The sequence below is a fragment of the Taeniopygia guttata genome, chromosome 1 (genome assembly GCF_048771995.1).
Source record: "Taeniopygia guttata chromosome 1, bTaeGut7.mat, whole genome shotgun sequence".
In the NCBI taxonomy this organism is placed as follows: Eukaryota; Metazoa; Chordata; class Aves; order Passeriformes; family Estrildidae; genus Taeniopygia; species Taeniopygia guttata.
The window spans coordinates 100557902-100580041 of record NC_133024.1 but is presented as its reverse complement, the minus strand read 5'-3'; the positions used below and the strand labels follow the sequence as shown (position 1 = coordinate 100580041).

The 22140-nt window shown below is 37.5% G+C and overlaps 1 protein-coding gene across 10 annotated transcripts in view; it reads left to right on the top strand.

Annotated features, from left to right (window-relative positions):
* The window catches only part of SH3KBP1 (SH3 domain containing kinase binding protein 1), a 210863-nt gene that overhangs the window by 141306 nt on the left and 47417 nt on the right, over positions 1–22140 (top strand). For all 10 annotated transcript variants that reach the window (XR_005981493.2, XR_012057801.1, XR_012057802.1 and 7 more), the window contains 2 exons: positions 8619–8694; positions 18029–18123. Coding sequence is in view for 4 of the 10 variants with exons in the window: in XM_072934443.1 (XP_072790544.1) it covers positions 8619–8694; positions 18029–18123 (171 nt within the window). In the remaining 6 variants the exon portion in view is untranslated. The remainder of the gene's footprint in view (positions 1–8618; positions 8695–18028; positions 18124–22140) is intronic.

Below are 22140 nucleotides of genomic sequence, written 5' to 3'. Positions count from 1 at the left end.
TATTTTAAAATATCTGTCATGGGATTCTGGTGATTGAATTTAGGTGTCTGTGATGTTGCTTGTAGGCAACAAGTAGTCTTTCTTCATAGTCTGTAGATTAAAAGGCATTATTAGGACAGGAGCTTTCTTTATCCCAAAGATGAATTACATGCTAAAGGGACTGTTTTACTTCCAGTGACAAAAGGGAAGCCTGCAGTGACTGGCATCTGGCTCACAGCTGATGTTTGAATTAAGTTAACTCAATCTTGAATAACTACATCAGAACACTAAATCTTGTCTTTTTACATCTCAGTGACAAAACCAGCTGAAATTGTACTAAAAAGAACAAGCCAATTACATGTAAACTGTGAGGCTTATGTAGTCACAACAGACCAAGGGGTAGTATAAAACCTTAAATTTTAAGATTTCTTAGCTTTTGAGTGGTTAAGTAAGAAATCATGTTAAATAATCACTAAAATAATAAGGAATCGTGAGTAAAATACTCAGTAGATAAAATTTGATTAATACAAGTTAAAATCAAGAAAGTTAGTTTAATTGCAGGACTTAGTGCCTTTTCCTAAAGAAAATACACACCTAGAAAATCTACCAGAGAACTTAGTCTCATCTTTAGTTTTGGAGTAACAGACTCTGAGCCAATAGAGAATGGCAACACATACTGATTAAATAATCCTGCCCTTCCTTTCTCCCTCCCTTTTCTTCAGTATGTAATCCTTCACAGTGCTATTCCAAAAGTAGTACAGGCTTGTCATTTTCTCTTTATTCTGCCACAAACATGCAAATAATTCCTTCTCTGTCCAGCAGGTGATTTTCAAGGACTTCCCTTTATGAGATTTTCAAATACTTTTTGATGTAGTTAAGTTAAACACCAGTGACTTCTTTTATTAAATATTTCAGAAGTTATGGTTAATTTGAAAAATATAATGTTTTTTAATCAAAATAAAATTCCAGTATTCCTTAAGCATTCAAAAATTTATTCGTAGACTTGATGTAGTTTAAGCATTTTAACCAATGAATAGAACTTGTTTTGCTTCTTGTCAACTGTAAGAAAAAATTATATCAGAAGAATAAACATCAGTGATGAATCAGAAAAAAAGCCCCAGAAAAATCATGTTTTGTTCTAAAAGTTCCCTTTTATAGGAGCCTCAGTGCTGTTTCCTTTGCTTTGTTTACTTGCTTGCTTGCTTGTCTGCTTGGATTCCAGGGCCATGAGATGCATGACAGATGCAGTAATTGTCAGATGCTCTGACAATAAGTGCTGTATTTCTAGGGCACCAAGTGAATTAAGGGTAGTGTAATGTAATCACAACCTGTTTACCATTCTCTGCAATGGGTATTGTAGTAGCATTTAGACTGACATGCTATTTTTATACACACCTTATCTTTTCTTTCTTTTTCTTTCTTTGTATTCAAGAAGTAACTTCTGAATTGAACACTAGTAAGCATTTTTCCCCCAGATACGTTTAGTTTTTCTGCATATGCATGCTAATTCCAAAAGCTATTGGGAACAAACATTCAAGCAGCATATTCTTGTTGACTACTTGAATATTGCTTTCCTCTAAAGTACTGGTGGTGTTGTAGCCAGTTCCCAGTGGACTGATGTACATGAGCATTTATAGGGCCTCCACTTCTTCACTCCTGACTTGTCTGCTTTGTCCAAACTTGTTAATTGTGGTAAGACTCATGCTGACAGCTGGAATTGTGTTCCTTTCCAAGGAGTTCCTGTAGGATGAAGGCTTCAGTCTTTTGCTTTGTAGCAAAGGACATTTATTTGGAGGATCACTTTTTATTTAGAGAATGCTGATTTGTGTAGACAGAGAGAATTACAATGCCAGCAGCTCATATACCTTTCACAGCATTTAAATACAAGGGTTTGTAATCTTGCTGCAGAAGGGTAAAGCCTTTCACAGGTAAAATATTTTTCAAAATTAAAAAAAGGACTTATTTCTTTACAAAGATATGATATAAATCAGAAGGCCTATGTTCGTCCAAGTGTCATCTAATACAGACATCAGTTGGAAACCTGTACTTTAATCTGCTGGAATATGGACTAAGTGTGAAAATGTGCCCTTTTCAGGTTGTCAGGTGGAAGAAAATACAGTTTGACTATGTGAAAAGAAACTGTAATATGAAGCTTAAAATACTTTAATTGCTTTGTTGTCTGCATTCTGTGGAATATTTACTAAACATTCCACTAAAAGGTTCTCTGAGTTGTGCTACATCTGATGCTGTGGTTAGAGGGACCATTCTTTAGGGAAGCATCATCTGGTTATTTAGAGCTGAGTGATGTTCATGTTTCAACTTTTGAATGATGTAAAGGCAAGAACTACTAAAGAAGAGTTTGGAACCTGGGTTTGAGGCAGAGTTGGTTTATTTTTAAGCTCAAGCTGGGTGCCCCTGGAGAGGAAATCCCTGGGCCTTTACCCTCACAGTCTGTGCACAAGATGTTCACGTGCCCTGCGTGCACCTCTTAGTCCAGTGGTAAATTATCGTCTGGGGTCTCCCAGTATCTCCCTGGATTCTTTCTCCATGCCTGTGTGGGCAGGCCATTTACTGCTCTTGTCTTACAGCTTGAGGCCTCTGGGGTCTCAGCCCTTATCTGAAGGTATCCAGTCTTTGTTTCCTCCCCTGCTGAGCCAAGGGAACATCACCTGCACCAGGCTTTGAGCAGGACCCACTCGTGCTAAGCTATCAGTGGAATTGTGTGCAGTTTTGGCACTCTCTGTATTAGCTGGGAGTGCATTGGGCAGATGTACCTAACTAGTTGGTATTAAGAAACACAAATAATTGTACATGCACATGGATAGTCTTCCTAGCAAAGCCAAGCTGTGAAGAAAGTAGTTACAGAGGAAGAAGCTACTGTAGATGACTGAGGCAATCAAATGTGTAGACAGGGGCTTAGTTCACTTTTCTTCAAGAATTTTTGTTTTCTCTATAAATGTTTCTTAAAATTCCCATTACCCTCTTTGAAGTCCCATGTGGTGACCCTTCAGAAAAATGTTAACTCTGTCCTTTTGGGAAACCTCAGGATAGCAATACTTGATCATGCTGTCACAGAAAGGGCTTTATGTGGAACTGAATATTGGTAGCATGGGAAAAAATGAAATCTTGGACATTTATTTTGTGTCTGACAGAGTGAGAGCATTTTGACATCTGACAGTCTTTGAGGTTTTTATATTTTGTCTCTTTTTTGGATTTAAAGGCAGAACAGATAGGCTGGATCGAGGACTTCATGACATTCCTTAAGCATTTGATGCATATTGGAAGAAAAAGAATTAATATGGCTTCTCCCCTACAACACCAGCATTATACATTGTCAGTGAGAAGATCATTTATGCTCCTGTTACTTCAGAGCTAGAAGACTCTAATAACCATTTCTGCTTCTTTGTGAACAAATGTTCTCAGTTACAAAATAGAGCGTAAAGACACATTGAAGGCTACAGCTTTTATACTCTCACTAATAGTGGCCCAGGATTTGCATATAAACTTATATCTTAGAAAATTCTCATGCATATAAGCCACATCTAAATATACGTAGGTGAATGTTAAGGGGAAGTATTGTGGTCAAAGAAACATGACGCTTTTTTCCTCTGATCCAGTCATTGAGGTTTTCTGAAATTCTAAAAGTTCAAAAGATACATAACTGCCTTTTCCTCCCTTGTACAAAGCACCAGTGCACATTGTTGTATTATCACTAGTCAAACTGACAAACTATTTTAAGCTTAGTATTTCTAGCTCATACAGCCCATTTTTATGAATTCTTTAATGTCTGATGTATTCCTTAAGAATATCTTCATGGAATTATATTCCAAGTAGCAGTTTCCAAAACATTTTATCTAGGATACAGACCTCAATACACTTTCCAAAATAAATAATGATGCTGAGTAAATCCTTTTTTCTTTATTCCTGAGTAAATAAGCTATTGCTTCAAGAAGCCTATATTGTTAAAGGAGGTTCAAGGGATAAGTATGTTACTTTGGTGCAAAGCATAACAGAACCCTCTGCATGGACCTATCTCTGCACATATAACAATTCCATTTGAATTTTCAGATGAAATGTTCTAGACACACTGGACCTTAATAATAAAAGTAAATACACAAGTCAGTTTTCAGCCACAACAGAAAACCCTGAAGTATAATGCTAAAATATCCTGAAGAAAGATTGGTCACAGGTTTACTTTTCTTCCTCTGGTCAGAGTTCAATAGTTATAGGGAACAACCACCATACCTTTAGGTGAGAAAAACTCACTTGTATACTATCCATTTCGTGTTCTATTTCTCTTGTGTTGTTCTCTGCTGTTACAGGTATTGCGATTGAGACAAAATATATAAATGAAAGAAAATGAGACTGTTCAGATAATACCATTTACCTGATTCTGTGTGCCGCCTCAACCATTTTTGCAATCACTGTTAATTCAGTATCAGAAGATACGGAATTAACAATCTGCAAAATAACAATCTGCAGTGATACAGATTTGCAGTGTACGAAAATGCCATCGAGGCCCACAGAACTGGTTATTTAGTGCTGGACTGTCCTTCCATTGGCTTCATTGATCCAAGCATTAACACTGCCAGGTTGCTGCTAAATCTTTTTGTCCCTCTGAATATCAGAATGCCAAATCATGGTGATTTATCATGCTTTTATCAGCTGTTTCTGCAGCAAGAAGGCACTTCATCCCTTTTCATCTTTAGGATTCGTTCGTCAGGAGATTAGCGAAATTTGTGTCTGACAGCTAAATAATCTAATTATGCTTGCCTTGCAGAAATAGTGGGATTAGGATTCTGCCTGTTTTGTTGATCATATTCTGTTGTGTTGGGAGTCAGCCTAGGCTTGGAGTCAGAAAACACAAACTGTTTCCACCATGTTTTTCTTGTGTGACAGGAGTGAGCAAGTCAGAGTGCTATCTACAGAGAAATGTAAGTGGAACAAGGCTCACTGCCACCACCTAGGAAAGGGATTTATGGTAATCAGCATGCTGGGGGAGGACAGATGGACACAGTAGTCTTTAGGAGTGTCTCTATACCACTGGGCTAGAAATATGAGGGCATAGATTGATATGCTGCCCTTCTTGCTGGTGATGAACCCATTCTGCAGCCAAGAATCCAAGATAGCTTTAGAGAGAAAATGCAGAACTTGTCTTTGCAGCCTGGTATTTAGGCCACTGCTGGGAGATGCCATTATGGGCATTCTGGTTTGTGCTTCATTTGACATTTAATTGCAAACATTATTGACAACATGATAGATTTAGGTAAATGAAGTGAGACAGTTTATGCTGGGAAATGTCAGGGATTGCTGACAGGGTTGAGGATCCTGTTCTTGGACTTGGAATGTCTAAATTCCAAAAAAGTCCTTCAAGTTCTAAGTCTTGTTTTGTGCTGGTGTCCCAAAGGGGTAAAATGTGCTTGCTTCCTGAGCCTGACAAGTAAGAATTAATCAGGTAAAAGACTAACAGCAAAGCTGGAGTTGGATATCAGTACTTTGTAGCACAGATCAATGTGTCTAGAAGGGCCTGGACTGTCTTCTTATGTAAAGGAAGAACAAAGGAGGAAAAAGAATTATGCTGAAATCTTCAGTTCAACATATTGGGTGTTCTTTGCTCCCATGTTTCCTTTTTTTAGAAGTGAAGGTTTTGATAAATTGCACTGGGCCTTTAACTGAAGAAGACAACAAAATATCCTGTAGTAACTGTTTTTGAAAAGTCTGTGTCATGCAGATGTGTATTGGATCACCAAGATTTCAAGTTGGGCTTCCTTTGTTCTCCTTACCACTTCAAAATGTGGTAGATATTTGACCTGTATGGGAGTATGAGACATAGACCAGCTGCAGAGAGAGCAGGCAAGTTTCTAGCTTATATGGGAGATGTCACCGTCTCACATTTTTGTTTTCTTGTCAGAAAAATTGGTGGCTTTGATATGCTTGTTCTGGGTCTCCAAATCTTAGCTATACTTGAGCTTTTAGCCTGTTTATAGCAGAACCATCAGATTTGCCAGATCACAGAGGATTCAGTATCTCTTAGAGTGAGGAAAATTTATCTTGGGTATTTCCTAATGAACAAAAAGTACTCTATTAAGTTTCATGTAGGTGTTTTTAGAAAGTGGTGACACATTTTCCATGCAAATGTAGACCAATTGGAAAATAAATAAATAATAATTTTTAAACCCCACCTCCTTTAGGACCACTTAACAGGACAATTAAAACACCTTGGCAATTGAGGTCCACCTGAAACCAGATTTACATGAATAATCAATTTTTTTTCCTTTTTCCTGTCAGTGATGCTTGTTTCATCCCTAGAAATCCCAGAGTGTAGTCCCCTCACAATTAAAGAATATCAGTTCCACTTGTCTTCTCCTCTCCCTGTTCCACAACACATTCAGGTATCCCTTCTCACTGGAGTGGGTCCTATGCAACCCCCATAAAAATTATTTGAATTCTTCCTCCTTAAGCTTCTAATAAAAGAACAGCCTTGTTTGAATAATATTCCCTTTTCTGTTCACAAGTTGGTTCCCAATACTGATTTATCACCTGCACAGGCATTTGTTCTGAATGAATAGATGAAATAATGTTTTCAAGGATTGCTCTTGCATCTGCTTCTGTATATTAGGAAATTACTTTGCATAATGTATTTTTCACTAGGATGCACACATATCTTCCTTTTTGCCCATGATTCTTTTGTTGTGATCTGTAGCTTGTTAAATTTTAGCCTGTTGTGGTTTTATATGGTGTTTGGTTTTGTGGCATAAAATCAATGATTTGTGTATAGTAAAGCAATTACTAAAATATTTCCTTTAATTAATTGGTCTTGCATAATAATTAGATCTTTAAAATAACAAAACCTCCCTTAATTTAAAAGGTTTTCATATTCCTTTAGTGAGCATGTCTTTATTGCAGTGCAGTTTAGAGTATCTGTTTTTGTCATGTTCCTAAACAATTTCATGAAGTGGAAATGTGAATAAAGGTTTGATCATGACTGAGCATGTACTTTGACATGCAGCTATCTTGAACTGCCCTGTTTGGCTCTGAATCAGAAGCTGCCTTCCCAGTCTTGCTTTCATCTTGAAGGCATTCTGTGCTTTTATCTGTGTATTTACAGATGCCTGGTAGCTTCAAATTCTTCATTATACCTCTTCTAGTACAATTTTCACTGCTTTGCAGATAGATCTCAGATTTATCATCATCCTTCTTGACTTTAAACTTCTCCAGCACAACCAGGTCATGAACTTTTCTTAGTTTTGCCCTCTCTTGATTTGCAGATATCTGTCATCTCCTGTTTTTTTGTTACCTCCCTAATCACTGGTTCAGCTAGAGCTTATCTTTCATTTCCACCTCAGAAAAGAATCTGGGAGGTTCTCTAGACTTTTATTGTTTATTTCTCTTCCTTAGCAGTTCACAAACTCTGGATTTTGAGTAGAGTTATAAGCTCATCAGAAGGTCAGGTGTTTCTTCTTTCACCTGCAAATTAAATTTCAAGGGATGCTTTTGGGTATTGCCATTTGTAGTCTGCATTGCTGCCAGCATGGATTTGATGGCTGTCTTGTGCACAGCTCTCAGAACTATCTTTCCTCCCTGTGTGCTCTTTTTACCAGCCTGAAATCCCTGTGTGTATTTGAGTCCTTTCCATAGATACATTTTGACACATTATTGCATATTATTAACCTGGAGCTCTCAGTATTCTTTATACACCTTGGAATTGTTCAGCTACTCAAAGAGCTCTACTCCTATTGCTTCTTATATTGACCAGTGTTTTCTTATGGTACTCAGTACTTCCAAGGCTAGAACTCGGCACTCTGGTCTCTAAGCTTTTACTCAGGAGGTCATGAAAGCATGGAGGAGCTTTGTGCTCTTTGTGCAGACCTTGCAGGGAATGGTAGCTAGGGCTTTTCAGAAACAATTAGGCTCTTCTCATCCACACAGTGCTAGGATTTTAAAGATAGAAAACTTTCTTCATAGGAGACAAGCTGAGAGAGAGAGGGGATAGCATGCATGTAATAATAGAAGAAGATACATAAAGATGAATATCACTGATTTTATTCTATTTTTTTTGGTGGGGACAGTTTACTGTTTCAGCTTTGCTGAGGGAGGTTATTGCTTATTATAGTAGTTCACTGTAAATTAGTTACTTTTGCTAAAAAGACATAAAAAACAATAAAATAAGAAAGAGATATTGTCAATATAAAGATCACACTCAGTCTAGACTGACTGAAATTAATACTTCTTGTATGAACAGAAGTCAAGTGGGTTCCTTTCTGCTCTTTCTTTCAGCTTTGCTTTTGGTGTTGAATAACACCTTTCCCTAAGTCATTTCATCGATTGCTTAATATTCAGTATGCCTGTGAAACTTCTGTGAGTCCTCCCTGAAACTCAGGGAGGTGTAAGGGGTTGTCATTTAAAAATGTTAGACACATTAGCAAAGGGAAATTAAAGAATCACATTTTTATTAATTCTTTATAATTTTAAAAAAAGTCAATCCCCAGTAACAAACATAAGTATAGCTTATAATTTGCCTCTTTTTCTTTACTGTCCCTTTTCTACTCCTATATTTTGTATTTCCATTACTATTTTTTATGTTGTCCAACTTTTACTGAACCTGCAAATTTTAAAGAAGAATAATTATTTTTTTTCAGAGTGTTGGGAAGAAATTACCTCCAGCCACAGCAACTCAGGAGCCAACAAAAATAGAAGTGGACAGCAGAACAAAAAGTAGGTTTCATAGGTTTTTCTTTTTTGCACTTTGTGCTATTAAAAGCAAGCTGAATGCTTTTCTTTAGTTTTGCTTAAAAGAGTGTCCTGTGTGTAAAAAGGCCAGGATGCAGGTAGATATATTTAGGATAAACTTTGAGTAGGTGCTACCTAGACAAAATGTTTTGTTTCACAGATTCCTCTGAATTGTTGTTGCTCTTGTGACCCTACCTCAAGTTTTCTGCCACCAAAAATCAAGTTAAATTATGTGATCAACTTTCAGCCTTGAGGATACTTTGGAATTAATAAGAGTTGAATAAGATCCAATTTCAGGCTGTAACTTGTAGATAGGTCATAGAAAAATTTCTCTCATTGTAAATGCCCTTGCCTTTTTCCTCTTAAAAAAAAAAAATTAATTATTTTATTTTTATTTCTTTATGTAGCAGAAATAAAACTGTATGCATGGTATAGTTTGTATAGGAAATCAAAGAGAAGGCTCCAGGGAGACCTTCCAGCAGCCTTCCACTACCTCAGGGGGACCTACAAGAGAGCTGGAGAGTGAATTTTTACAAGAGAATGTAGTGACAGGACAAGGAGAAGTGGCTTTGAACTGAGAGAGGGCAGGTTTAGATCAGATGTTAGAAATTTCTTACTGTGAGCATAGTGAGGCACTGGCACAGGTTCCCAGAGAAGCTGTGGTTGCCCCATCCCTGGCAGTGCTCAAGGGCAGGCTGGATGGGGCTCTGAGCAGCCTGGGATAGTGAAAGGTGTCCCTGCCCATGGCAGGTGGCACTGGGACTAGATGATCCTAAAGTTTCTTTCCAATCCAAACTATTCTCTGAACTTCAGTTCTTTTTTGTATCATTTCAGTGATTAGCAATGAAAAAGTAATGATTAAATCTTTCAGGTGTGTCTCTATGCTGTTCTAAGGAGGCATATGTAACTAGCTTACCAAATGACATAAATATATAATCCCCATCTTGATTTTGTTTATATAGAGTTACAAATAAATATTACAGATTCTGGTGGAAAAGTGTAAGAGGGAAGATAATATAGTCATACCTTAGAAAAGAAGCTGAATATAACAGAGCTGATTTTTTAAAAATATTGCACAGTCCATCTTTCCTGATGTGTTTATCCTTTTTGATAGTTAGCAGATAGCATTTTGTCTCAGAACTGAAACAGATACAGACATATGAAGGAAAGCATCTGGATCAGCAGAGCAGGGTCTGTCTGAGGAAAGTGTGTGGTTACAAACTGGTTTGTACAGGTTTTCAGCTCAAAGTTGCAAAAGCAGCTTAAAAGAGCTTTTTGTGAGTTATTGTCAGTTAGCTCCACCACAGTCATTGACTTGCTACATCCTCTTATCTTGTGCCTGCCGCCAGCAGGCTCTAATGGGAAATACTGCAAGAATTCAATTGTCCTGAGGAAGTGAAAACTTGAAATACTGAGAAATGTGTGAACTGTTAATGCAGAAGAGGCCTCCTGAAGGTGTTTTGATATTACCTTTGCCAACCTGCAGGCTGAGCAGTTCAAGCTGACCTGAGTGCAGGTGCCATCGGGAGGGGTGCTCCAGGGGCTTTCCCACCTGCAGCATAAACCCTTGTATGGGAAGCCAGGCTGCTCCTTTCCACATCAGCTCATACTTCTGACAGCTACTCACTAAATCCCATCCCAGGGTATGGGAGGTTCAAACTTTCCCATTTATAAACCTAGTTGGAAACCTTCTGACCAATGGTTAGAAAACTGTATCTTCTACTGTGATGCAGTGAGCTCTGGCTGACAGAGACACTTTTCCATCAACACTTTTGGGCTCTGGATAGTCATTCTTTCACCTCTTTGTTATTTCCCGTGGACACATCTTTTTGGCCAGAAAAGTCTTTATTCTGTTGCTGTCTTCATTCAACATCCATTTTGTCAGAGTTGGTGAGAAAGGTGGGCTACTATTTTGTACCGTATATTGTTGAATTTTAACTAAATAGCATTATTTATTATTTTATCTTTCCTGGAATCTCTGGGGCCTCAGTAGAATTCTTGGCATCTCTGTTCATGCTTGGGAAAGAGAAGCACATCTATAGGAAGGTCTGATGTAATGTAATTATATATAATTCTCTTAGCCTCAAATGACATCATTGAAGACACATTTCATTCAGCTGAAGTTATCCTTCACTTAAATTGAAAAACCTTTACTGCAAATGAAACATGCTTCAGTCTGTTTTGGTGTTTACTATAGGCAGAGAAATAATGTCTTCATAATAAAGTTAATGCTTGATAGTCAGAAATTAGGAGTATGATCAGATTATGGCTATATATACAGATTATAGGATTATAATCTGTCTAGTATTTGTCATTTCTCAAAAATTCAATTTTTACTTTTTACCACAAACAAGCTTGATAAAGGATTCAGTCCAAGGAAGTTTGCAGTCTCAGAAAAATGCTGAATGTTCCAATTGCTGTGTTCAGCATGGAAGTATCATTCCACCTTGGACCTCAAGTACTTTCACTTTGCCTGTGATGAAAATGTCCCAGTCTTTCTTGGGGTCTTTAACTGCTGAACAAAACAGACACTGTGCCATTCTCCAAGGAAGTAGCAAGAAAAAAGATCCATAGACTAAGTTATGGTTTAGTTATGGTTACTTACATGACTTATTTATGGTTAGATACATGGTTTAGATTCCTTTGGGATAACTCTTGGAGATGAATGCTGCAAGCAAGACAGAGGTTATATTGGGAGAGGAATAATCTAGTTTTTAATTTTCCTAATTTCTTTCCATGACTGATGATGTTATTCCTTGATAATAAGGAATAACAATGCAGTTGCATTGAGAAAGAGCCAACTGAGAGAGGAAGCAGTACCAGCAGCATCTTCACTCTCTGGCCCTGGGGCTTCACCAAGGAGTGATGGTTGCTGACTTTTCTCACACTTTGATTCCAGTCTGCTTTTTTCTGTAACTTTTCTGATGTGATGGGACAGTGATCAGCAGTGAGGCCTTAATGTGTCATCTGTTCTTGGAACATACAAGATGGGCTAAGCTCTGCAATGGGATGAGTTAGTTGAAGCAAAAGAGGTGTGTGTTCTCTAAGGTGCATCACCCAACAATATGCAAAATAAATCTGCCTCAAAACGAATTGAAAATTTGTGGAATAAACAGATGACTCTTCAGGGCCAAAGACGACTTTTTGCTCAAAGAAAGAGCACAATGAAGGCACAAATCTTTACAGGGTTTGAGTGATCCTGGGAAAACATCACTAGTCTTTTATGAATGAGGGAATGCATCTTTGATGAGAAAAGGGGAGAGCAGTTTGGTTTAGATTTGTGGGTTCCTACATTTAGAGGAGTATTCTGCTCTTGCAGTTTCATTTCTGTCATGTAGATAGGATGGCACATTAATGTGTGAGTGTTTACAATCCTATTTCTGGGTGAGATACATGGTTTTCTATGAAATAGCTTACTTTTAGTATGAGTGGCTTGTGGTGAATAGGATATGTTGCAGAAAATATATGTAAGTTTTTAAGTAGCTCTGTTGGATTCTAAAATTCAACAAAACAAAAACATCCACAACATCTGAGAGTTATTGTAGATTACTGAGACTGCACTAATGGAGTATAAATAAGCAGACAACAAAATAGTAAAGGCAGTAAGTCACTGAGTGCCTTAACCACAGCATTTAATTTGATTATTCCAGTCACTATTTAAAATTTGTGTTAAGCTATTGCATAGGAGTACCAAGATTATAGCAAACAACTAATCTTTTTGCATGGTGAATATGTATTAATAGGACCACAGTTACTTCTGTTTCTATTTTTAATAAGGTGGTGTTTTGACAGTTTACATCTTACTAAGGTTTGTGAAAATATTTATTAGTGCAATCTATTTATGAGTCTTGAGTGTAGCAATTAATAGTAAAACCAAATTCTGATGAGTATAGTGTTTGGATTTTTTTTTTGTCTGGTTTGTGGGTTTGGTAATAATTATGTCATTTTTCTCTAGATTTTGTATATTTTACTGCATTTCAGAAATGATATCAGTGATAGTCAAAGAGAGGAAGTTTAAGCTCAAGGAATACTACCTTAATGCTGCTTGTTTTCTTGTTTTGTAGTGCTATTGTGCATATTGATTGCTGTATGATTTAGACTTTACTGATGGGGAAATGTTTAAGTCTCAAAAATTAACAATACCAAGAAGCAACAATAGAAGTAAAAGGAAGAGATTGTGTCATCCTGCCCTAAGAGGAAAAGCAAAGTCCAGAGTCACTGTCCCCTTTTAAATTTAAGCTTGAATGAATGTTTGTCTGTGGACTGCCTTCTTGAAGGTCTCAGCTTATCCTAAGAGTGTGGCAGGAGAACAAACAGAAGAGTCACGCTTTTGAAGTGAAGCAGCATTCACTGATACAGTAAATGGAGTTTGCTCAAACCTGGTTGGAACAGTATAATATTTAACCAGTCTCTCAAAATACAAATTTACCTGCCATGCTGCTGCAGGATCCCAAGTCCCAGAGCGGGTCTGTAGCTTGACATGAGCTCTTTAACCTGCAGTTGTAAATACATATTGAGCACTGAATCCTGTCAGTGAAATACTGTCCTTGCAACGGCCTGGGTAATGAAGCAGCCGTGTTCTGTAGGAAGGCTGCCCCTTGCTGTCGTTCTCTCTCTTGGGGCAATGATTGAGGGGTTGAGACTTTATCAAAAAGGCCACATTGTCAACTTGGGGACAGTGTTGCACAAACATACATGATAACAACCCCCATAAAAGATTTAATTCTATCTATATCCATATATCTATATCTATATCTATATCTATATCTATATCTATATCTATATCTATATCTATATCTATATCTATATCTATATCATATCTATCCACTCAGTTACTTGAGCAGTACCCATTGCCCATGGGTGGGAGGAGCTGTGAGTTTGCAGTGAGAGACTGTGATCTGACAGAGTAAAGTACTGCTGAATTGATAAAACAGGACTGAAAAGCTCATGAGTATCATCTTTTCTACTCCCTAAATGTTTCCAAGATATGTGCTGCTGGGGGTTTATTAACAGGTATGTTTTTATCAGGTCAGGAGAAGAAAAAGAGGCTTCTGGAAGAACTGTGATGTATAAACCCAGCTTTGGATATCAAATGTAAAAATTAAATTTATCATCTACAGCTGAGAGATCCTGAGTATTGGTATCTTAGTTTGAAGTTTTAATTTGCCTTAAGTTTATTTGCCAAGCATGTATTTAGTATTTTTCTGGATTTTTTTTTCTCATTAGGAAAATCCCAAATTCAGCAAATTCCAGTGTGGTCTATACAATGCTGTGTCTGAAATTAGTTTTTGCTTTTATCTTTTCTTCCTTCCTATCTAAACATGACTGTTGACATTAAGTGCTTCTACATTGTCTTGTGGTATTGTGCCCTGCTGAGTAAGGACAATTTTAGTCCTGATGTGACATAGCCTATCAGATTTCTCTCTGCTTTTATTAATCTGATTTTAAAGGTTCATATAATAATATGAAGTTCTGTTGGCTTTGTTTTGAGTTCTCTTGGCTTTATTTTTGCTTGCTTAAATCATGTTGTTGATTTACCTATCCCTTAGGAGAAGTTTGAAAGCTGACTTTGTCCAGTTGCTTACACTGTTCCCAACCCATCTGTGATGTTGAGACCTCTGTTGCATGATCCAGTGGATTCAGTGATTTAGTATAGGTCTGTCTGAATTGTACTCAAGAAGTCAAGACTTCCACTGTACATAAATCATATTCTTTTTCTGTGGCTGTTCCTTCACTCTGTGCTCCTGTGCCAGCATTCAGAGCACATGGGGGCCATGAGCCTCCCCCAGTCTCCTGGCTCTTTATGAACCACATCATTGTTTGGTTAATTTTTTATATTTTTCTGTAGTTTAATTCCTTAGTTTTCTGTTATTTGGATTTTTTATTTAAAGAAAATAAAAAGTTTAGAATTTGGTTGGGAGAATGGACAGATCATGGGGCAACAGAGTTCTTGACATCACAACTAGAAGGACAAGATGTGTATCTGTCTGCTAGAGAGAACTTACTTCCTGATCAACAACTGATATTTCAGATGCTGAAACCACAGCACTCTCTCCACTCTTTGTTTATCAGGGTCTTCATCCTGAAAGACAATTCAAATAGCAAGCCTGAGGGAGGCTTATCTGTTACAGGACTCAGGATACCCAAGCCCTTTGCCATCTGAAATATGTGGGATTCATCCATGCCTTGAGCAGAAGCTGCACTGCAGGCATCCTGTTAGAGTGATGCTGTGGTGGCTGCAGTTTTTTAGCTGTACTTTGTGCTTGGCTTTCCACTTAATCTTCAGCTGATGCTGTTATTGAATGGAGGATCAATGTATGTGTCTGAGAATGGATGTTCTGGAATCATCCTGCTTGGGCTCAGGTGTTTTTTACCTCTGAGAATCCAGTTGTTCTGTATCCCAGAAAAGAAATGCTAAGCCTGTTCCCAGTAACTAGAGACTTGCCTGAGCGTGCAGCACTCAGCTTCTTTAATGCAGTATTACAACTACATCAACTCTGGGCTAATTCACTGAATCTATTATTTAGCACAGCTGCTTTTCAGAGGGTGGGCATACTCAGAATAGGAAAAAACCCACAATGATAATTTAAGGTAGCATGCCACTGAAGTGTAAAATGTGTTGAATCTCATATTTATCTACACGTTATTTACATATTTATCTAACTTAGGTGTTTTGCATTCACCTAAGTTATTGTGTGTCAGCTTTCTACAGCTTCTACATAAAATGTTGTTATACTGTCTCAAAGACAAGGCAGTGAGCAGGCAGAGCATCCTAGCCAAATCCACAAGGAGACATCCCAACCCTTTCTCAGAATGCAGTAAAGCAGCAGTCAGACACCCCATTCATCCTCTGAATCTGAGTTGTGACCTGGTGGTTCTCACATGCCCAGTGGTTTAGAAAAGTCAACAAATGTTTATTTCATAGTGTTCTCTGCTTTCAGAACAGAGAAAAGGATTTTTTCCCCTAGCTCGTTTCTCTTCCCTGAAAACTTTGTTCATCGTCTTAATCTGAGTTTTGTTTCTTCAGAGGCACCAGAGGAGGTGGGGTGAGTGGACCCCACCCAGCAGCTATGCTCCACTCATCCAATTGCTCCCCATAAGGGAGAAAGCAGAGCAAGCAAAAGTGAGAAAATCAATGAATAAAGACAGTTTGATAAATAAATGAAAGAGAAATTTAAAGGGGCAATACAAAGGCAACCACCATTCAGTAGATCAATTCATTCACCACCTACAGTGGATCAATGTCCAGCCAGTCTCCAAGAAATGGAAGCACCCCCAAAGCCCACTCATTTTTAGTGCTGAGCAGGAGGCCATATGTACAGAATATCCCTTTACTCGACTTGGGTCACCTGCTGTGTCCTCTCCAGCTTCTTGCTCACCCTGGCCTACTTGGGGCATAGAAAAAGGGAAAAAAAGAAAGCTGTGTAGGTGTGCTGGGCAAGAGCAAAACACCAGTGTATTACCTGTGCAGTTTTAGTCAAATCAAAAATACAGCACCATGTGGGCTGCTGTGAAGAAAATTAACTCCATCTCAGCCAGACCTCATATGAGGCATGGCCAGAAAACCAACTGTAATGATCATGTGTAAATTCAAACATTTGTGTTCAGAATAAAAAATCTGTGAAGCCTAAGAAGTTCTTGTTTGCTTGAACCAATGACACATAAAATTCATGCTGCTTCTGAGTGGCAGTGTGTGAACTGAAGAAAAAAAGAGCTTTCCTTTTACTAGTTACTAGTACTCTTTAATTTCTCAGGCTGATGGTGCTTACAGATAGCAGATTTTCAGATGCACATTTCTGGGCTGCTTCTTTACAGTTGATGTTCCTCTCACTAAACTTTGGAAGTTTGGAGGGAGCTTATGTGTCAGAGCCCTAAAGTTGGGTTATAATCCTGAGTTTGGTATCTGGATTTTTCGGGGGCTGGTCCCACTAGACATCTGTCACTGCTGTCCAGGGAGTTCAAATCATGGTTCAGCCAATCAAATGTAGGTGTTTGCTCCTGGAGTCAGGAATGGCTCTCAAGGCTTTCCTCATTTTAGTGACTTGATCTCCATTGACTTCAGTGCACTGACCAGGTTGGTTTCTAACATCAGATACCTGAATCTAAATTTAGACACAAGGTCAAACCTTGGGGGCTGAAGTCAGTAGCTTGCATCTGGAGCTGTTTGAGATACCCCCAGGGTATTTTGTTTTGAATTGCCTCCAGCTGTCAGACAAGAGGGACCTGGCAATTCCATAGGTTCAGCCATACTATGCATGTGCTTTATATACCCACAAGTGTCTGAAAAGGCACTTAGTGTCTGGCAGCTGAACTGACCCTCTGGATGAGCCTCAAATACTCTCAAGTGTGATAATGCAGGTTCTCTTTATAGTAAGTATAAAAGAATAAGTCCTGTTATTTCAAATTGATTTGTGGCCTGCCAGTACTTCTCTGCATTGAATATGGAAGTTGACTAGACACAGAGGTCATCAAAACTGAGACATTTAAAGTGAGGTGAACATTTCTACAAAATCACATGCCCTTCTACAAACAGTAGAGTAGTTTTCTTAGTCCTTTTAGACCTGCTGTCTTAGAGTATTGCATATTTTTATGCATAGTTCAACAGCTGTAAAACATATTCTCTTTTTATTTGTAAGGCACATTGACATACTCATCTGTTGCACAGCAACATGTAAGTAACTGCTTTTCATGACAACTGCTTTTTATGATTTCTGAGTAGGAGTGCTGGCTTCTGTATTTTCCAGATGAAAGTTGAGATGCCTATAGACAGTAAAGGAGAAAGGATCAAGGAAACTTAGAGTAATTCTTAAAACTGTTACACTGAGTGTACAGGTGGTTTAGTTATTAATGCATTAACATTTATCAATGTATTATTTATTGTTGTACCATCTTTATAGATTCATAAATATCTGCTTTCTTGCACACAAGGGATACATAAGCTTTGTCGACCTACTGTGTGCCTTATGCTTCCAGTTTGTGCAGTCTGGTGGGAGGCCATACCAGTGGAACTATGATAAGGGCTTACTCTAAGGGAAAGAGTTTGTGGCAAGTTGCTGTCTGGAGCAATTTCATTTGAGATATTGGTTCTAGGGGCTACAGAGTTGGCTCCCTGGATGATGTGTGTAGGAATGCATTTCAGTGTGCAGTTTTTTAAATATTTCATGTTGTTTATGAAGGTCTGAAATACAAAGAGAAAGATGGCAAGGAAATAAGGCAGCACAAAGAGACACTAATGGAATATTTTATGAAGATTATTCACCCTTGAATAAGCAGTTGTTATAAAGTGATAATTTTTCACAATGAATGTTCTTCCTTTCAGACAAGGAGTATTGCAAAGTGATATTTCCATATGAAGCACAGAACGACGATGAACTCACAATCCGGGAAGGTGATGTTGTCACACTTATCAGTAAGGTAAAAGCAATATTATTTTCCTATAAGCAGTGATACAGTTTTTAAAACTGACATAATTTAATTGCCATAAAATTAGTATTTGTACCTATAGTGTTGTTGCTAAACCATTGCTAGTTTGACAATGAAACATTCTGCCGACTTCAGAGCCCTTTATCTCCCTTCCTCTTGTAGAGCCTTACCCTGATAATGAATGCTAAGCAAAAAACAGCCAATGTGTACTCAAATTTGCTGCCAGGTCAACATAAATTGTAAATTGATCCCTGTAACAAACACAATGCCTTAGAGAATAAACTGGAAGATTCAGGAAAGCAACAGCTTTGAATATCTCCCTTTGGTGAATGAGTTATTTTTCTTGTAGGAATTGGGAATTAGATTTTTGTGTTAGATTGAGTTAATGTGCCTAAATTAACTTACTGAGCTAAACATTTAAAATTTAGCCACTCTTAATATTCTGTTAAAGCAGAGAAAGATGACAGAACAGAAAAGAAATAGTTTTACACCTGTGTTTTTTTCTAAAATTACGTAACATTTTTCAAGATTAGAAATTAAAAAGCAGTGCCAGGATTTATACCAAATCTTCAAAAGCCAGAGAGTGAGATAATGAGTAAACAGTTTGTTTTCCTTTAGAAGAGCTGTGCACCATGTTACAAACAACAGATTACAGTTAAGGGGCACTTAATTTCCTGCTTCTGTTTAAAGACTTTACAGTTTGTTTAAAAGTTTTTGATTGCTGGCCATAAATATTTATGGGGGGGAAAAAAAATCTATAAACTAGAAAAAGCTGTGGATTTTCCATGAGGAAGATGAATCATAACAATGTACACAATACTGCTGTTTTTGTTTGTGCTTATATGAAAGTAAAATAATTAATTCTCTAATTGATGTGTCATAAGAAATTGTTATTTGACTGAACAATTTGGCACTGGGTGAAAAAAACCCCAAAATCTTGGGAAGTCTATCTGGGGCTGTGTTTGCCACATACGAAGCCATTTTCAATCCTAGAGGACATCTTTTTTGTGTTGAACAATATGCATGTAACCAAAGAAAAGTAATCAGGCATTTGGTAGGAAGAGAAACTGCAAATATAAAAATAGTGTACATTAAATTTCCTTTAATGACTTGCCCCCACTGAATTCTGTTTAGCTTGTTTGTAGAGCTGTGTAGCTTTACCTGATTTAGAATGTTCTCATGTGAGTATTTAGCAGTGTTTCTGATCATGAAAATGGCTTTTAAGATGTTGCTCCTGTCCACTTTATGCCATATTGACCAGAATGATTTAATTCCCCAAGATGGCTGTCTCGGGGTGGAGCTGTGTTCATCAGCAAGCATAGATAAAAAGACAATTCCATTACTGAGGTTCCTGTGTGAGATTTCATTAGCTTGCTTTTCTGCATTTTCTTCTTCCCTCTGCCTCTGCCCCCACAGTGGAAGGATATTTGTCTTTTATAATAACTAAGCTGATGATTTGACCGCATTGATCAGTTTTCCAAATCATGCAGAGAGAATGGTTTGGAATAGTAAACACTCTATTCTCTAGCCCTGTCATTCTACTCTCTAGTGATATCAAGCCATTGCAGACATTTTATTTAACTTTCTTCTTTTTTTCTGTGTCATGTCGTGTCTGTGAGCACTTACATAAACCCATGTCTCTAGGGAGTGGGGGATCTCAATGCTCAAAATCCTGGGGTTTCTCTAGGGATGCCTTTTTATGCACTGTCGGAACTGATCTGAGCCACTGAGAAATGGTGTTTAACAAGCAGTCACTTTGCAGATCCTTTTGTGCTTTGCAGACCTTGTTGCAAGCCAGACTTGTGGGGTTTCTTCATCTGTTTTTAACACAGTTAAAAAAAATAAAATTCAGGCTATGTGGAGTCAGGGTCTTTGCTGTAGAGTTCTGAAAACAGTGAGATCTCCTTTATGCTCTACCACATAATACAGTAACTTTATTTTAATCCAGATCTTCTGAAGCAGATGTCTGTTGTATTTTTCTTTTAGTCAGCAATAACAAAGTCAGCCTCACTTTTCTGCCCACCAATGGCTTCTTCTAGAGAGTTACTTGGAGTTCAAATCACCACACTTACATGACCAGTTAGTGAGCCATGCTGACTAAGAGGCATCAAAGAGAAACATATGGAATCCTTCAGAAATTATTATCATGGCTTTGCTTTGCTATCAGATAACAGATTTTCTTCTAATTTATTTGTAATGAATTGTTTTGCAAGATTTGCTTTCTTTGCTGGAAAGCATTAGGCAACATTTATTCTTCTCAATTATCTAGACTCAAAGAGAGAAGATTGATACTTCTAAGGAAACAGATGGGTGTCACTGTACTTCCTACAACCACGGATGCATTATCATAAAATAATGTATTCTGTTGAAATCACTAAAACCAAAAAGTTATATAGATTCCCAGCCTAAAATGTCTGTCACTAGACTAGTCTGTTTTTCCACAATTAGATCCATAGGAGCATTGAAGACTCATGATATTAACTCATGCTGAAATTGCTTTTATTTGAAAACAACAGCATTGGTGAGAATATGTGGGAGTGGCTGAAGTAATGAGTGACAGAAGAATGGGAGAAAAATCTCATTATAAGAATGTAAAATCTCATTATAAGAATGTAAAATGCATTACAATAATCTTAAAAGCACAAAGATGAGATAGCACTTGATAGGTGCTAAGACAAAAGGGGATGAGCTAAATGAGATAAAATGGGATCAAATGAGCTAAATGGGAAGTTTCTACAAGAGCCTGGGTACAGGTGCACACACATGTGACAGTGGGCATGTGAGGAAGCTGTTAGTCTAATGCTCCTCTTAAAATGCTAAGACCTAATTTTGTGGAAAGGTGTAGAATCAGTAAATGCAGAATTCAATATCACCATTTTAACAGTATCCACAGATGAAAGGGATAAGAATATAGTAGATTTCTCTCTTTTATTCAGTTGAATTAGTTATAAAAGTCCCTTTGTCAAGATCATAAAATACCTGTCTAATATAAAGAGCAGACTCTGTTTCAAGTTCGTACTGTTTTGATGGATGTTGAGATCTCAAATCACAAGCTGGTCAGAACTTCCCAATAGGTCTCTGTGATAAGAGAATTTGAATATCCGAGGTTTCTTTTAAGTAGCTAAAGAATATTTTGAACAGATTTGCAGAATCACAAGTTACCTCCCTAATCAGATGGAGAATGTGCTGGAAAGGTTTATTTAAGTGCTGAAGAAAGTCAGTAGAGGCTGACCACTTGCAGGTCAGAATGGTGTGTATTTGGGGAGGTATAGGGTAAAGGATGACATTATGAAAAACTGATATCCAAAAATAATTGCCAATCATTTGGAAAATATACGCTATGAGATAGAGTCCAAACATATCTTAGTTAAAATATACCTAAAAGACTGAAGAAAAGCAGAAACTTCACATACATCTATTCCAAAAATTTCTGGAAAAAGGTTTTTCTTTCCTTCATTTCCTCAGTGAAGCAAATACCCTTGTAAATACCTAGGAAATGTTTTATTTATTAATAAATGGAAATACAAGTGGGAAAATGGTAGTGCTTTAATTATTTAATGTGAATAATGTAAAAACCCTGAAAATATTGGTCAGAATTGTAACAGAAGGTAAAAACTTCATCTTCAAGGCAATAAACTAATAGATCTGGTACCTTTGCTGTGCAAAAATGGAGTCTGAGAAAAATACGCCTTTGAAAGAAAGAATAAAAAGCAAAATACAGTAATTTTATTTGTATAGTTAAGGAGATTATTGTGCATTTTGATGATTAGATATGTTTATAAGGTTAGAATTATGAATGGTAAGAGGTAATGAGATTGACACTGTAGATTATTTTTGTATTGTCAAACATTTGTGTTCCTTAGGTATTTTGTTTTTAGTGTCTTCAAAATACTCCTGACAGCATTTGGGTATGGGCAAAAGCACCAGTAATCACTGCACCCTGCAGCTGAAGGAGAGTAGCTAACAGGTCTTTTATCATGCTCAAATATTTATTTTGAAGATTGTATT